This window comes from Nelusetta ayraudi, unplaced genomic scaffold (assembly GCF_046127955.1).
Source record: "Nelusetta ayraudi isolate G7.1 ecotype Tasmania unplaced genomic scaffold, CSIRO-AGI_Nayr_v1 ptg000017l, whole genome shotgun sequence".
In the NCBI taxonomy this organism is placed as follows: domain Eukaryota; kingdom Metazoa; phylum Chordata; class Actinopteri; order Tetraodontiformes; family Monacanthidae; genus Nelusetta; species Nelusetta ayraudi.
The window spans coordinates 10,769,598-10,786,601 of NW_027466067.1; the positions used below are offsets into that span (position 1 = coordinate 10,769,598).

Below are 17,004 nucleotides of genomic sequence, written 5' to 3' on the forward strand. Positions count from 1 at the left end.
TCACAGACCGACCTTTCAGGCCGGACCTGTTTGAAAAGCGTAGTAGCTGCTTCTTGAATAAAGTTTTTGCAGCAATCTGCGCTGGCGTAGAGCGCGTGGACTGTGACAAAAACAGGGCAGGCTGAGGAGTTCCAGGCAGACACGCATTTACTTTCAGGCGCAGAGGACAGAGACAGAAAAGCAGTACGATAATTTTTTTTTTTTAATAGGGTTGAGAAGTTTACCGACCTGTCAGCAGCACAGAATGTGCGGAATCTGGGAGTGGAAGGGTGAAGAAGAGTGAGATGACATACAGGGGAGGGGAACACACACAGAGCGGCGGCTTTCAGCAGCTTCCACATTACACCGGAGGCGAGCGACGAGACACGCAGCCTGGGAAGTGAGTGTCACATGGTCACATGGTGTCCATTTCTGGCTCTGGCACCCCCTCCCTCCATCCCTTTACCCACTTTGACTCCTGCTCTCTCACGACAAGCTGATCTGGAAGATGGGGCTGATGCAGAACGTGCTCGGGACTGACACTGTGAACCCCTGAACAGGCTTTGCTCCACCCGGAAACACGGCTGAAGTCGTCTACCAAGATCGTCCGGAACATCAAGGCCGTCATGCAGCGCGAGCGGCTGCGGTCAACGGAGGAATGTGACCGCAGGGATGAGAGAAATTAATAACAAGGCGACACGAACTGGCTCCCGAGAACCTTGAGGCTTAGTTTATTCACAGAGACGCCCCGGCGGGGCTGCAGTCATGTCGAACTCCCAGGAGCAGAGCCTGGACGAGGATGTGGTGTTTCCCCTGGTGACCGAGTCCTCCCCTGGGTTCCTCTACTCCGAGAAGGAGCGTCAGGCAGTGGAGCGGCTCCTGAGTGCCGGGCCCGAGGCCTTTTATGGCTCCGTCGGGACGGAGCGGTCCAGTTGCTTTTTGTCTCCCGAGGAGGTCAGCCAACTGAGCGGCTGGACGCAGGACTACCGCTTCAACCAGCTGCACGCAGAAAGAGAGACGCAGGGAGATGCGGCCAGCTCGGGGACGGAGGACGCGTGTTCCACCTACTTCCCCCACCAGACGGACTCGCCGGCCCCGGACCTGGACCTGGGCTGGCCTGAGAAGTTACCCTGGGTGCCGGCAGGGAGTGTGTCGGTGTACACCAGTCCTCCTGCGGACGGAGAGCCGCCCGTCAGGGAGATCATCAGGTGGCACTTGCAAAAAGCCAGCCATGTAAGTACTTATTTAAGAGAAATGGGCACTGTCGTATTTCATTAATGGATAAAGTTTGGCTTTGCTGTTTACTTAGCCAGTCTTCTCTGAATGAATCCGCCTGAAGCAGCTACATTGCTTGCATTGCATTGAAATTATGAAAGCGCTTTTTTTTTTTTTTTTTTTCAAACTTTTGAAAACTAGGTCTCGATAAAGTATCTGGGGAAAAAAATGGGAACCACTGAAATATTGACGTGTTATCGCAAAAGACTAAGAAACTTTCTCAAGATACTGACCATCTCAAAATATAGAGAAAGATTCTCAGAATAATAACTAAGAATGTTTAAGTAAAAAACAGTTGTTCAATCAGTCGGCATTGTTTTGAGAAAACATAGTTATTCTTATTCTCAAAACAATGTCTCAAAACATTGATTAAAAAATGGCCACGGTAATGACATTGTGGAGTTTGTCTGAGTCAATATTTTCGAGACAAAGTTATTTTGCCACAGTGGAAGAAACAGGCTCCCACTGTGAAACCGTGTGTGTGCCGAGTATTGTATATCATTGCAGCATATCAGAAATAGCAACGATTTTGTCTTATTACCACAGACAAACTCGAATTGAATAATTCAGCCATTTGAAGCCGACAGACCTTCCGTGTTCCATTGCAGGTTGTCGCCATCGCCACAGACAGGCTGACGGATTGCACAATAATTGCCGATCTACACGACGCTGCCACCAGGGGCGTCCCTGTTTACATCATTCTGAACCAAAGGTCCATTCAGGAGAATTTCACGCTCAACAGGCTCAGGCACCCGGTGAGTCAGCACCTGCACCTCGGTCTGCATGCCCAACAGGGCAGTGAATCAACTGCAGACCTTCAACTAGAATCAACTAGAAAAATCATAGAATTACATGGAGGTTGTATCCATGTAATTCTATGATTTAGAAGTCTTAAAAAAGAAAAAAAGAAAGCAAATGTGCACCACAGGCAGAAAAAAAATTACTGTCTTAGGCTGAACGTCCCACCTCATCGCTAAAGCACAACTCGCCCCCTGGCTTTGTTACCTCTCGCACTGTGGCCGCCTCTTTCGCTTTGGCAAGTCCCTGTTAGGAATGCAACGCATAATGCCGATAAACTGGCCGTGCAGCATTCAGCTGCGTCTTTCAGCGGCTGGAAACTCTTGTATCATTTACAGAAGTGAGTCGTGTAACAAAAGGCTGACCGCTTGTAAACAGCCCCAGGCAGCACTGAGACTGAGCAGGTATTGTTCTGAATGATCAGAGGATATGAAATAACCTGTTCGTGCAAAAGGCGTGCCGCACATAATTTCCGCCACTTTGTTGGTTTGTTGCCCTGAAAGAGCTGATTTCCTCAAACATTTCTTCAATAGTATTGTGACTGATCACTTTGCAATCCGAAAAGGTGGAATATTTTCTTTTTTTTCTGATATATGCCGACTGAACATCGAAGTAAAGAACACATCTGGAAAGAAATGGCCCCTTCTAAAATTTTCAGAAAAGGACCTTTTTAACCTTTTGTCCGCCGCATTCGCAACTGCAGCAAGCACACGGGCTTCACTTTGGTGTTTTCTTTTTCTCTACTTTGGCGTTTAAACTAATCTTGAAGCTTTCATCAAAAGTGAAAGGCAGCCGGTTTGACATTCAATGCCACTCACCACTGCAACATGTGAAAATGCTCTAGGCTAGAGGATCAACACTGATGTGTGAGGACTTGGAATCTCAGCAACAAGCTGGCTTGCAGTGATGATAACAGATGACTCCCTAAAACTCCTTACAGGAATAACTGAGCTCTTGCCTACACGTTTTCAGCAAAAAGCAAACATTAAGACCAGTATTATTAATGTAGGTACCATTAATCACCATGATTGGGTCCAAATGTCTGCAAAATCAGACAATACTTCACTACATGCAGACCGACGCTTTCCAGGTGCAGAGCAAGACGAGGGATTCTTTTGCAGACTGGCAGTTTAGCCACTTATCAGACTGTTGAAGTTGAAGAGTTACTTGCTGTAGCAACTTTGCCGTATGAATGACAACAGTCAAAACCATCTCCCTGTTAACACATACTATAAGATGCAAATACTTAAAAATCCACGCCCTCTTTCACTTCCAAAAACGAAGCATTTGTTGCCTATGATGCAAGCACAAGAGAGATTTCACAACAGGGGCTTGTGTCACTATTACTTTGACCCTAAACAGATGCTAGTATCAATCAAAAGTGTAATTCATATAATAGTTTTTTTCCACGGACCTGACAGCAACTTAAGTGCCAATCTTAAAAAAAAAAAAATCTTGTTACCTTTATTAATTTCGTTAGACCCCTTACAACACAGTGAAAATATTTTAAACGCATGCATACAAACAAACAGTTACGGTAAATATTTAACCGTGCATCAAAAATATTTACAAACGCTGCGCACTCCAAGGAATGCTTTGGTTGAAACCCATTAACGAGATGAAAAAAAAAACCCCACAAAAATCCAAAATACCAATTAACAACCTTACCCGGCTCATGCCACGCCGAGTCAGCCGCAGCTGCCCTGACTGCAACATGTCAGGTAAGGATCCAAGTGCAACACAAGATGCGCAAGGAAAAAGGATTTATTTGCGTGGATTAGCAACAGTAGGCCAAAGTTCGTGGTCAGGAACCGAAGGCAGGTCAGTTCTCCGGGACGGCGGCAGAGCAGGCTGGTCAGGGACGAAAGGCGGGTCGGATGTCCGGGGCGGAGATCGAGGGTTCGTGTCCAAGGCTTTCCAGGTCGGCATGTACCAGGGCAGGAGAAGCAGGCTCATGGTCAGACACAGAGGCGAGGTCAGGTTACCAGGACCGGCACCGCTGGGAGGTCATAACAAAAGTTAGCTGACAATCTAACAACGAGTGAGTGTGGGACCAGGGCTTATATGCAGCAGTGATGGCAGAGAGAAAGCAGGTGTGTCAATCAGGTGGGAACGTGCCTCAGCTGCGCGCCAGCCAAGGGCACACTGAACCCAGCAGGCAAGACTGACAGGCGTGTGGCCCTGACGGCTGTGATTACAATGGGATGTGTTCCGTCGTAGTGGTGGCTGTCAATTCCGGGCAACTTAAATGTTTACGGCCCAAGTCAAACGTACACAAAAAAAAATCAATAACTCAGAGAAATGTTTACCAACAACACCACACACATTGCTTAATCTTCTTTTAATCTTTTCCGTTATGATATAATAATACAATTACATTTTGGTCTTTCACACCTTAGTTCTCAGTCATAATTTAGCCCTGACTGTGAAGTTGAACTTGTCATTGGGCAGAACATGCGTGTCCGTGTTCTGGGAGGAAAGGCCTTCTGCTCCAGGACGGGGAGGATGGTGGTCGGGGAGATGAAGAACAAGTTTCTCCTGGTGGACTTGGAGACGGTGATTCTTGGCAGCTACAGGTGAGCAGCTCTGACCTCCTGCCTTTTTCTACGTACCCCGCATCTGAGAGCGATGGGACAAGCTGTCTGTGTGCTCCACAGCCTCACGTGGACGGACGCCCACCTGCACCGGCAGCTGATCACTGTTCTAAGTGGTCCAGTTGCGGACTCGTTTGACAGGGAGTTCAGGATCCTTTTTGCTGCCTCATCCCCCGTCTCGGAAACGTGGAGGAGCGTTGGCTCTCCCGTCGAGGTGACTCATCAGCTGAAGGACTTTTCCAATCTCAAGTTTCAACAGCTCCTTCCATCGGAGGGTGACGTTACCAGCCCCCCATCACCGCCTACTGGTTACCTCCTGGACTGGGAAGCCATGGGTGTCCTTCATAGGGGTGCAGGGCAGCCTGACAGTCCCTGTCTGCGGCATGAGGAGATTCTACCCTTGGACGTGCCAAAGCAGAACAACGTAATGTTCGAAGAAAGAAACGCACCTGCTGCCGAGATTTTTGCTTATAATGGAAACCAGTTTGTGGAGAAGAGGTACTTGAATCCTTCTGATTTTCACAATTAGGAGGCCAGGAGCATACGTGAACATACAATGTTTTATGTGTGTGCGTTTGCAGGTTGCATGAAAAGTCGTCTCCAGTGACCAACAACGTGCCCGAGAGGTCAACGCTTTTCAAGTGAGTCAATTTTGACATGCGTACAACAGTGCGTTTTGTCTTCCCTCTTTATTTTACTCTATTTGATTTGTCTTTGTAGCAACACACAGCCTTTTCTAACCCACGCGCCCAAGCCTGAAAGAATGAAAAGGTAACTCCTGCAAAATAAATAAGCAGAAGAAAAGAAAATACGCGACGGCACAAATGCAGGAAATTGTGATGATCTCTTCTTCTGCAGTGAGGAAGTCCTGATAGAAAAGGTGATTAGCAGGAGACTCTCCACAGACAGGAGGAGCAGCTTTGAGGAGAAGCCACCAAGATTCGAAGATAAAGCGTCAGAGCCGCAGCACAGTAAGGTCTTGCTCTCCCCGACAAGAAGACAGCGTTCCAGGACGGAGGGTATCTCAGAGGAGAACCATGGCTCCAATGAAAATACGTCCAAGGTGGAAAACACACCGTCTTCCAGAGTGAGTTCCCACTCTTGGGCACATGCGAGCGAGCTTCGGCACGGAAATTGACATTGTTCTTCCTCCTCGCAGAAGCCTTTGATTCTCAGGTTGCCGCAGTCGGACAGCTTCAGCTCCCTCAGTGACCTCATGAAGAGGATCCAGCCAAGGCAGAGCACTGCGGCGGCCCAAAGCAGAGGCTCTAAGACAGCCGTGTCAGAGCTCAGCCAGTCCATGATGGATCTAAGTGTACACAAAACAGAGACAAACAATGTCCCCGTGCCCAGGTTTAAGCCGACTGTAAGTGTGCTCCAACTTCTCAGTGTCAGTGAAGTAACATTACTTCACTGACACTTTTACATAGATTTTTCAAATCTATGTAAAACCTAAAATTAATTCTTATTTGAGACTATTTATATATACAATTTATATTCATATTATCTATAGCTATGGGTTCAAAGTGTTTGCAACATACATTTAATTTTTAAAAAACATATACAAATGTACATGCAGTACATATACATACTTATATATTTTTACACTTTCTTCAGACACAAGGACATGTTATAATTATATGCACCCTGCAATTTCTGTCTGTTCCAGCGGTTCGACACAAGCCAAATAATATCCAGCATGGCTCTGATGAAGAAGAGGAACGACGACTTGAAATCTGTGTTGTTCGCAACTCCAAAAAACTTTATACCCAAAGATAGGCCTCGCAGCTCTAGCTACGGCCTGGACTGGAGGAGGTCACTGGCAGAGTTGGATGGAGATCCCGAAAAAGGAGCGGGGAAATGAGGAAACCAATTGTGTTCTGTGCGTTGTGTTCTACGTCTCCGCTGCTGACAGCTGCCTTCCAGCAGTGGATAGTTGTGGCCTCGACAGTGTTAAATACCCATACCTATCGTAAAGACTGCAAATGAAAATAACAGTTTCTTGGAGGTGCATAATAGTTTTGTCTGAATGCATTGTAAAATGCACTATTTTTTATTTTACTACGGAGGTCAATAAAGAATTTATTTCTTTTTCTATTGTGTACATTTTTTCTTAATTAGTGCTCACAATTGAAGGAACAAACGTCGATAAAATCAAGTTGCCACATAGTTGCAACCAGGACACTATCACATTATTAAAGAGCCACTTGTATTAAGGCTATAATAGTGAAAGGTCGTGATTCAGAGAGTAAAAGGTACATGTTCCCTTTGGGGATGGTTAAGTTGCATATTTTATATGGAACATGTTTATAAGGAACATGTTAACATGTGGGGACTGTCAAGCTGGGACTCAAGGCAGTACTCAGACGCAGAGGGTAGTGAGAGGCAAAGATTTTTATTGTACCCAAAACGCAATACACCTATAGACCAAGTGATCAAAATAACCAGGCTGTGAAACTCCTAGAGTACCTAATCTATGAAACAAAAAAGGCAAGATATAAATTGCTCAAGGGATAAAGGGCCGAGGATGGGGGAAAAAGGGATAAACTAAAAGAAAATCACTCCAAAGGAGGAAAACGGGGCAAGCTACATATAACTAAAGGATAAACCTAGAATAAACCAGATCGAAACCAAAAGTGCTCACTTGGAGGAATGCAAAAGGGCTAATAAACTAGAAACAAAAATCACTCTCTAAGAGGGGCTAAATAACAGAATCTCAGAAACAATTAACTAGACTTTGACTAAAAATAAAAAAATTATCAAGAACCAAACAAAAAAAAATTGCTCATCTTTGAGGCTGAACCGGCTTACTGTGAGTTTTTTCTTGGGCTGTGGCAGGGCGCTAGACATGACAAGACACTCTGGCACAAGACAAGGGGGACACAGACTATTTAAACACATGAGGTGATGAGGCACAGGTGGAGACAATGGGTAATTGGGTCAGACGCACAGGTGGCACATGAGGAGGGGGAAGTGATCTGAAACGAGAGGAAGGTCAGTAAAGGTGTCAAAATCAAACAGGAAATGACAAGACAACACCAAGACAAGCTGCAACCTCACCACAGTGTGACAGGGACCGCCACTGTCACACCAAGTATGATGCAGACGGACTGCTGAAAGCTAAAAACAAACAAACAAACAAACAATGTAAACAACAACTAAAATAGAATTAAAGTGATGATATGAATATGCTACATGAAAATACTTATATCACAAGTACACACACACACACACACACACACACACACACACACACACACACACACACACACACACACACACACACGACTCTCAGCAAATTAGTAGTTCCCGTTGCAGGACACTAGATGTCAGCAGTCTTTTTTTTCAGCTTCAGTGAGTAGGCCGCTGAAAAAGCGAGGAAGAAATACCGGAAGCACATGGTAACCAACCATGAATGTTTAATGGTAACCTGTCGGCGTGTGAGAGTCCTCGTTCCTGTGTGTGCATCTTAATTTCAACACACTGCTTTGTTCGAGCAATTGCGTGATTTAATAAACCTTCCACCATGGTTCGAGCCACCAGGTTAGTGTCTTTTAATCTGACTAGTTAGCAGCACGGAATTTGCATGACTCTTATTATGCTAACGTTAGCCGACTTTCACTGCAACTTCGTAACTCTTAATGTTTTGTTTTGTTCATGTGATTTGATTTCACCTGGCCATGTATCATTTAAGTGGACCTACAGGAGCAACTGTTTGCTTATTGAAGCAATAACTTAATGCGAGCGTTTGGGAATATTTGGATTTGCCCGTCCAAACAGAGTCTCCAGGGTTCAAAACGTTTGAGGTGTGTTGCTCTTTCTACTTTTTGTACAGGGCTAAACCGCGTCGAAGGCCGACAAAGGCAGAAGAACAATATGATGAAGATGATCCTGAAGCGTACAAGGACACGGAAGTCCCAGATAAGGTGGGAGGGTTTGGACATCCCGCAACCCCAGTCCTGTTGTCCTTTCTCACTCTCATGTAACATAGGTTTCATAGTTGTGGCATGTGTCAACTGGTGTAAATATTAATAGCAAAAAAAAGAAGTGTGTGTGTGTGTGTGTCCTTGTGGTAGTACAATACCTGATGCTGTTTTGATTGTTCTCCATTATTTTATGCTATCAGCTTGGTATTGTCATAAAATAATAATTGAAGGAAAATGATCAACACTCCTGGAAATGACATGCTGATTAACCACAAATTCATCAATAATTCTAGAACCTGGCAGTTCTGAAGAACTTAATGCTTTATTTTGAGTGGCAACAGCGAGCTGACAAGCCACAAAATGTGACATATAATCAGGTTGACTCTCTTTTGTGCTCTCCAGAACTCCTCACAGTACACCAAGGACTCAATCGATGTGTTTCACGATGAAAAGATTGCGGTATGCTTGACTCATCTTTAGTGGCTCTGTTTAAATTTTCTGTTGATGCTCTTTCATTGTCCTGATGTTTTTCCTGTGGTCTCTTTTAAAACAGAAACTTCTCGCCAGGGGTGAGCAGATGGAGAGCGACCTCGAAGAAGTTGATGATGAGGTAATGATTTTTTTTGTTGTTGTAATTTCTTAGCCATGTTTTTACTCTGTGAAGTTAAAACCAAATTCAAGCCCCGTTAAAATTGACAGGAGGAGGTGATGGCGCTGGATGATTCTGAAGAGGATGAGGAGGATGAGGAGGAAGAGGAGGAAGAGGAGGAAGAGGGGACGGACATGGAGAGTGATCTAGAGAAAAATAAAGATGACGGTAACTGGGCAATATCATTTATATTTCCAGGGTTTGTTTTCTTGTCATGTTACAAAACCACTAACATGCATGATGGTTCTCTCCAGATCTCCCTGATGAAATGGCCTGGGGCACCAAGAAGAAGTTGTATTATGACACCGACTATGTGGCAACCAGTAAGGATTGCTGATCTTTATAGACATTCTTCGAGTTATTCAGGAATATTTAGTGGTTTATCTGACTGATTAATTTTTGCGTGATTTTTATTAAAGAGGGTAAATTACAAGAGGAGCTGGAAGCCGAGGAACGAGAAGAAGAAGAGGAAGCCAAAAACATCCAAAACCGTCTGGCTGCAAATCTCACTGAGGAGGATTACGATTTAAGCTTTTTTCAGGTATTTATCCTCCTTTTAAAAAACACAAAGTTATTCTGAATGTGAACTGACCAAATCAATTTACTCTTGCTGTTTCCTCCTGGTGTTTTAAATGTAGGAATTTGCTGCTGACGAAAAGGACGAAAACAGGACTGTTGAAAAGGAGGAGAAGATTGTAAAAGACCTGAAGCAGATGTCCCAAAAGGAAAAAATGAAACTTTTGAAGAAGGAATCCCCAGAGCTGGTGGAACTCATACAGGACTTCAAGACAAAGGTGGGAGGAGCTCACACATAGATAAACTGATATGGTTAAGACACGCTGACCTCTGTTGTGGAACTGTTGTCTACTCACTTTGTCAATGCATGATGCTCCCAGCTAACAGAACTGAAGGAGGAGGTGCAGCCCCTTCTAGAAATGGTCAAGGATGGAAGGATACCGCAGGGGAAGGTGAGTTGCGCTTATCATTATAAACCTGTCAGGTTGGAACAGGTTGAAAACAAATCTCTTTTCTTCACTGTGGTTATTGACGCGTTGACTGACTGAGGGAAATGTCTGAATTTTAAGGACAAAACGCTGAGTAATTTGACCACTAGGTGGCATTGATGTACAATGCATGTATGGGCTGTGGCTGCATGACCACAATTATCTCTCCACGCCCAACTGAGAAAGGAGTTGTGTTGTTTGAGTATCACGCTAATGGAAGTATCTTTGCCTGAATCGTCTCCACTTTGTTTAAAGGGTGCCGACTACCTCAAGACAAAACAGCAACTTTATCTCAAGTGAGTTGTAATGGCCTTGTCTTCAAAGCCTATGTCACAGTTCTTTGCCGGGCGGGGTCTAATGATGCTCTGTCACTTCAGTTACTGCACAAACATCAGTTTCTACTTGGTGCTGAAATCCAAACGCATCCCAGCTCACAACCACCCAGTGATAGAGAGGCTGCTCACCTACAGAAATGTAAGTCGACACATTTGAATTGACACTTAATCGTTGAGCTGTCCAGAAGGCAGGAAAGTTTTAACTGTGGACTGTGTATTTTTGAGAGCAACGTGTGTGTGGTGATTAATTACTTGTCTCTTTTTTGGTTCGTTTTTTTTTTTTTTTGCCTGCTTGTAGCTTATCAATGAACTTAGTGCTGTAGATGCTCGGCTTTCGGTGCAGTTTCGCAAACTACTGTCTGGGGAGGAGATTAAGGCCACCAGCAAACCAGCAAGGGCCAACCAGACCAGGGTGGCAAATCAGAAGGCAAAGGTGGGATTACTTGTGCTTTTTGTCCCTCCAGAATCCTAAACGGTTTTTCCCTTTTAATATCTGCTGCTGCCGTTAAGTACTGAGCAAAAAAAAAAAAAAGCTTTCTTCTTTTCCTCTCTCTTGTAGGGTTCCAAAGAAACAACAGCTACTGTTGAAAAAGACTCTGACTCTGACCTGGATGAGGAAGCAGCAATGGCTTTCTATAGAAATATTGAGCAGCAGTTGAAGTTGAAGCGAAAGAGCAAATCCAAAGACACTGATAAGTAAGTAGGGTTTCCTCCTTAAGATGCATTACAGAATAAAACTGGGGGTTTGGATTTGATGGAGTGTTCCTGTGTTGAAGGCCGGAGGAGAATGAAGATGACAAAGATGAGATGGAGCTTGACGGAGATGAAAAGAGAGGAATCACTTACCAGGTCATGAAACACAAAATGTTGAAATGAACACATGCAACAACTGAGTGGAAGAATTGTAACAGCACCAGAAGTACTTTAATATTTGACACTATATTTGACATTTGTTTTTGTTTTGCTTTAAAAAGCAGCTAAACAAACAGCTAGCTGAAATCATTTTTCGTTTCATTTCCAAGCTGTGTTCGTTTTTACTGACTTTTGAATTTGAGGGATGGGGAACTGGCAGTGGTTTTTAACACATCTATACATCTCCCCTTATAAATTTCTCTGAGCTCTTTATTAATTAATTATATTATTATCTTTTTTTATGACCTCAACAGATGGCCAAGAACAAGGGGCTCACACCAAAGAGAAAGAAAATCGACCGCAATCCCCGAGTCAAGCACAGAGAGAAGTTCAGACGGGCCAAAATCCGCAGAAAGGGCCAGGTTCGTACGACAACCACCAATACTTCTCTGCCTGATCTGTTTACATCAGTCAAGTGACCGTTTTGTCAGGTTTGGATGTTCATTTTGATAATATTGGGATTGCTCATTTTTCCAACAGGTGCGGGAGGTTCGGCGGGAGGATAAAAGATACAGCGGAGAGTTGTCTGGTATTCGTGCTGGTGTTAAGAAGAGTACCAAACTGAAGTAACCACTCGAACCATGGGAGTGAAAATACAACTGTGGACTGTACATTGTACCAGTTTATTATTATAGGAACCCTGTGTCATACATATGACTGGCTATTTCAGCCCAGTCTGTAATTGTTATAGAAAAGGCATCGAATCTTTTCACTGTTGCTGTCACTAGATCATGTTAATAAACGATTCTGAAAAAAATCCATCACTTCCCTGCACAAGGAAAGGTTCAAAGGCAAATAAGTAACAGGAAGGTGTGATGCGTTTACAGTAAGTTGTAATTGTCGGTGGCTGTTGTCGGGGATCTCAAAAGCAAATATTCAGAACTCATTTCTGGAGTAAACGGGTTGGTTGGCACCTCAGACTGAGACGTAGTTACTTAATTGGTTTTGGGCTCTTGATTAGTTAAAAATGTATCATCATCATCGCTACCCACCACAAAGTCCACCATGATCAGATGTTTTCTTCAACATATTGTTTTGATCATGGGAGTATCTGAACTTCCACTTTCAGTGATGCCCAGAATGTAGTTTTGGAAAACTCAAAGGACTGTTTAGATGATTGGCTTTATTTGTAAAAAAAAATAATATTGATAGTGTTTAGCACTTATTAGATTTATGACACTTACAATTAAAAATAATAACTAAGCTTCAACAAGTTTTTGAAAGATTCCAAAAATATTTATTATGGTTTTTGTTTTATGATGGGCGGTCTAATAAATTTGTTAATTGCTGTATGTACACTAACTGAACTCTTAATCACGAATCTGGTTGTCTTGTGGTTGGGAATAATAATCTGCCATGAGCTAATAATCTAAACATAATTCATGTCAGATAACAATGAAAGGCAAATTCATGATCAGGATAGCACAGACATAAATGCAGAGTTGCTGTTCTTGACTGAGACACGCAGCACTGAAGACTCATTCTTCTTGTTGTGTTATGAAGTTGTTGTGGGCCCCTGTGAGGTTGTTCACTATCCTGACTTCTATCTCCACATCATTCTTCTCGTCCTCCTCGGTGAGGATCAGCTCAGCCTGAGACTCGGGCGTCACCACCACCACATAGCCACGTCTTGAGTCGAGCACATTGGCCACGACTGCTTGGTGCCTGTAGGTTTCCAGAGCACGCCGAGACTTTTCCAGCAGGATAGTTGCGTCTGTCTCCAGCTTAAAAGATATGACAAACGCCTTAGGTGCCCAGTCCTTCACCAGGGGAGACAGTATCTTGGGAACCATGTTCAAGCTGAGCTGAAGGAGAACACAAAGGACATAAGGCATTAAATTAAATGTTGTGCCAACATGGCTCCTAATTAAAAAACAAACAAACATGTTTTACATGCTTTGTGCATACTAGAACTGAGGCTTAGGTGTATAACTCACTTGAAGAGGTCCATTACATGACTGGATTTTGTGTTCAGGCATCTCAGATGCTGGGATGTAAAAATCGGACACAGCAGCAGCCAAGTAAAACATGGCCTTGGATCCTGGGTGAACAATAAGAACATTCAACCACAACTTGAAACAAACGCATTAAATGAGGATGACTATTACAACTCCTGCAACATTTACCTATTGTGCTGAGAGACTGTGCAGCTGCTTTCAGTAGATGCAGATACTCAGACAGGGTGCTGAACTCAATGGGCAGAAGAAGTCCGCTCTCTTTCACTTCCTGGTATTGCTTCAGCACTTTGGCAATGTTTGGAAGCACCTGCTGATCAACCACCACTTCGGCACAGTTGCCAGGTAGCTCTTCACCGCCCCTGAACTTGAGGGCGTCCAGCATGTTCACAGTGGAGAACATTCGCGTGTAAGGGTAGAGGGAGCGGTGTCTGTGTAGAAAAATGACAGCGTAGCCCGACTCTATGAAATACTCTGCAGAGGAGGCTCCTCGCCTCCCGCTGCTGAAGTTGTCGAGGAAACGGACGGTGCGGGACTCGAGGGGGACTTTGGTTCCTCCGGATGTGATGAGAACCACCCTGCGGCCTGCTGCTGCGTGCTCCTCGGCGAACGCAGTCATCTTCTGCTTGACCTCGTCAACATGGGAGGGGACGGCAAATTCTTCTGCCAGCCTTCCATCAATGGAAGACACCCTGGGCTCAGCCATGACCTGATGAGAGTGGGGGAAATACATCAGCGTCAAAATAATGGTTTTCATGGGACAATGGTACCCCCACATGAGCACAGAACGGGAGGCTGGCCTGACATACACCTTTGTAATTTGGGTTGGCTGCGTTTCAGAGAAGACACTGCCTCACCCAGGAACAGGTTGAGCAAAGAAACCGGTAGGCGAGTTCTTACTTTGGGCCAATTCCAACCATGCCATGCCATACCATCACGCCATATATTGCAATGGCCATGTAACACGTATAAAAAAAATTAAAAAAAAAAAAAAAAGATGCGCAAGGGGTTTTGAAACTGGCATTTGAATGTTTAAAACAACAGCGGTACTTCCGAACTGGTTTCACGTTCAGGTTAAAAACTGTCTGCTAAGAATGCAGACTTGCAGCGCTGGACATATGGTGAAACTTTCAGTGGTAAAATATGTTAAATGTGCACGTTGACGTATGCAATTTAAGAAAAGGATAAGACGCGAAGTTAATAAGAACATCTTATTTCGAAAGGCAATGTTTATTTTAAACTAAATCGTTAGATCGACAGCATTGGAGGTTAGGTTAAGATTCACAAGAACGTAACATCTGACAGCATATGTGGCAATACTCTACGTAGGCGAAACGACATTTACAATTTGAGTTATAAGAAAGTAAACACTTACTCAGACCAATTCAGAGCAGGGGGCTTGTTCTCTGCGAGACGCACGGACCGCAACTTCACTACTTCCTGGAAAGACGGAGCCGGGCTCTTCGGTGCACATCAACAAACATAGGGGCCGCTAGCGCTCCTAGTGGCAGCACTTGATATTACTGTCGCCGCCCAGTGTCCGAGAGTTTACTTGACTCACCCACAACCGAGACGTCAGACTGTGTGTAATATCCAAACTCCGAACTTTTGAGCTGAAAACTCCCCCTGACGCAGCAAATCGAATGGCATTAAAAAGACTTTTGTTTCTCGAGAAACAATATTTTGATCTGCATGCCAAGCTTCTTGTAATCGGTGGCATTGCAACTACATGTGTTTCGTTTTATCTCAAGAAGTTCTTTGACGTGCATGGAGGTAGGTAGCCTACTTTCTTGTGGTATCTTCTATTGAAGATGAACCGAAATAATAATAATAATAATAATAATAATAATAATAATAATAATAATAATAATGATGATGATGATGATGATGATGATGATGATGATGATGATGATGATAATAATAATAATAATAATAATAATGATAATGATAATGATGATGATGATGATGATGATAATAATAATAATAATAATAATAATAATAATAATAATAATAATAATAATGATGATGATGATGATGATGATGATGATGATGATGATGATAATAATAATAATAATAATAATAATAATAATAATAATAGAAACTCTGGGCCCATCACTTCTGAAATTGATACCCCAAACACATTAAAACTAAATAAATAATAGCATGTAACGTTGCCCAGACACACGTGGTAGTAACCAAGGTTCACCCGCAAGAGACGCTGCTGCCCCGATGATCATAACATTGTGGCGCCGCTGCTGAGACGTCGATTACTGACAATGTGATGGTTTTGCTTAAACGTTTGATAGGCTTTAACCTAATGTTTGACACCTTTCACGTAAGTTAAAAATATAAGTCGAAAAAAAAAATCATACGTATCAGGTGAAATTAATTTGGCCGATACTATTAAAAAACACACAACGAGTTTATTCAATCCAAAAACAGCAACTTTAATTTCCAATAGTTATTAAAAACTCGAAAAGTTATAGTTGATGTGATTTCCCAATCACTGCTCATGGGTTTAATAATAACTCAGGTTTAAATCATGACTATGAAAAACAATTGTATCCTAATTAAACTACATTACATTTTATTGCTGCATGCAAGGGGCCAGTAAAAGAGAATTAAGACAGCCAGTCAGATTCTGGAGGCCGATGTTATTGAGGGCACTGAGGCCATGTCTTTACTCGATTTCTCCTTCCCTGAAATCGAGTGTGTGTGTGTGTGTGTGTGTTCGTGCATGTGTGTGTGTATGTGTGTGTATACAGAGTCATTTGGAAGTATTTTGAGATGGTGCTGTATGGAACATGCATTTTTTTTGTGCTGTCTACTGAAAGCGATTTAATAATTTAGACTGAGTTGGCTAGACTTGGTGTTTTGAGGCTGTAAAATGGGTTTGCAGTGAGTCAATATCGTGCTAATACCTTGTTTCTAAATACAACTTTCATATATTGATTCAGTATTTGAGTACTTGAACCTAAATGGTTAAAATATCAATGTCTTTGGTATATTTCTGAAACAGTAATATTTGAGGGAAAAAATGATTAACTTAAATTCTGTAAAACTGAACCGGGCTCTCTCTCTCTACATATTTTTTAAACTGACCTTAACTGACTTTAAACTAACTTTATGATTTATTTCTCAGTGACTGTATTTCATTGTTGGAAACACGTTAAAGCTATAATGAATGAAGGCCTATATCTGTACATAACACAACGTTATTGTAATTGTAAAATCAACATTTAGCAAAACAGTAATTTCTTTTAATTTTTTTTAAGAAAAATCGATCATTCCCTTTCACAGAGTACCAAGAAATTGCAAAACATCCGCCACTAACTTGATGTTGCCTAGTTTAATGTCGTGAGGATATGTATTTCTGCTCAATGATTTATCTTGCTTTTAACGCTGGATTGTGAACTTCTATCTCAGTCTTACCTGTTCTGTTACATCGCGCACTGAAAGGCGCAACGGAAGGGGTGGTTTAAAGAGCTCTTAAAGAAGGGCATTTAAGGTAATGCTGACGTAGGAAAAAAAAAAAAGAATTGAGGTCGTAACCGCTGTTGCGTCTGCTGCTGGCCTC

General features: G+C 43.0%; 3 protein-coding genes across 4 annotated transcripts; 2 read left to right on the plus strand and 1 right to left on the minus strand.

Annotated features, from left to right (window-relative positions):
- The first annotated feature begins 38 nt into the window (after positions 1 to 38).
- On the plus strand, positions 39 to 6,741 carry fam83e (family with sequence similarity 83 member E). Of its 2 annotated transcripts, none has more exons than XM_076025405.1 (10): positions 39 to 379; positions 476 to 1,212; positions 1,863 to 2,009; positions 4,504 to 4,628; positions 4,710 to 5,144; positions 5,228 to 5,287; positions 5,367 to 5,417; positions 5,505 to 5,733; positions 5,806 to 6,012; positions 6,316 to 6,741. In XM_076025405.1, the coding sequence occupies exons 2-10, from the start codon at positions 745 to 747 to the stop codon at positions 6,508 to 6,510; spliced, it is 1,917 nt and encodes a 638-aa protein (XP_075881520.1). In that variant the 5' UTR covers positions 39 to 379; positions 476 to 744; the 3' UTR covers positions 6,511 to 6,741. The 2 variants fall into 2 exon arrangements, with proteins under 2 accessions (XP_075881520.1, XP_075881521.1); XM_076025406.1 differs by having other exon boundaries at positions 540 to 1,212.
- A 1,283-nt stretch (positions 6,742 to 8,024) lies between these two features.
- Positions 8,025 to 12,390, plus strand: utp3 (UTP3 small subunit processome component). The gene is made up of 16 exons (XM_076025410.1): positions 8,025 to 8,189; positions 8,482 to 8,572; positions 8,975 to 9,031; positions 9,126 to 9,182; positions 9,272 to 9,389; positions 9,476 to 9,544; positions 9,641 to 9,762; positions 9,860 to 10,015; positions 10,118 to 10,189; positions 10,481 to 10,521; positions 10,603 to 10,699; positions 10,859 to 10,993; positions 11,120 to 11,256; positions 11,337 to 11,409; positions 11,727 to 11,834; positions 11,953 to 12,390. Exons 1-16 carry the CDS (start codon positions 8,173 to 8,175, stop codon positions 12,040 to 12,042), a joined length of 1,440 nt encoding a protein of 479 aa, XP_075881525.1. The 5' UTR covers positions 8,025 to 8,172; the 3' UTR covers positions 12,043 to 12,390.
- On the minus strand, positions 12,061 to 15,168 carry ppcs (phosphopantothenoylcysteine synthetase). Its single transcript, XM_076025414.1, has 4 exons — positions 14,803 to 15,168; positions 13,599 to 14,136; positions 13,410 to 13,513; positions 12,061 to 13,277 (listed from the first exon to the last, which is right to left on the minus strand). Exons 2-4 carry the CDS (start codon positions 14,131 to 14,133, stop codon positions 12,951 to 12,953), a joined length of 966 nt encoding a protein of 321 aa, XP_075881529.1. The 5' UTR covers positions 14,134 to 14,136; positions 14,803 to 15,168; the 3' UTR covers positions 12,061 to 12,950.
- Between the last annotated feature and the right edge of the window lie 1,836 nt (positions 15,169 to 17,004).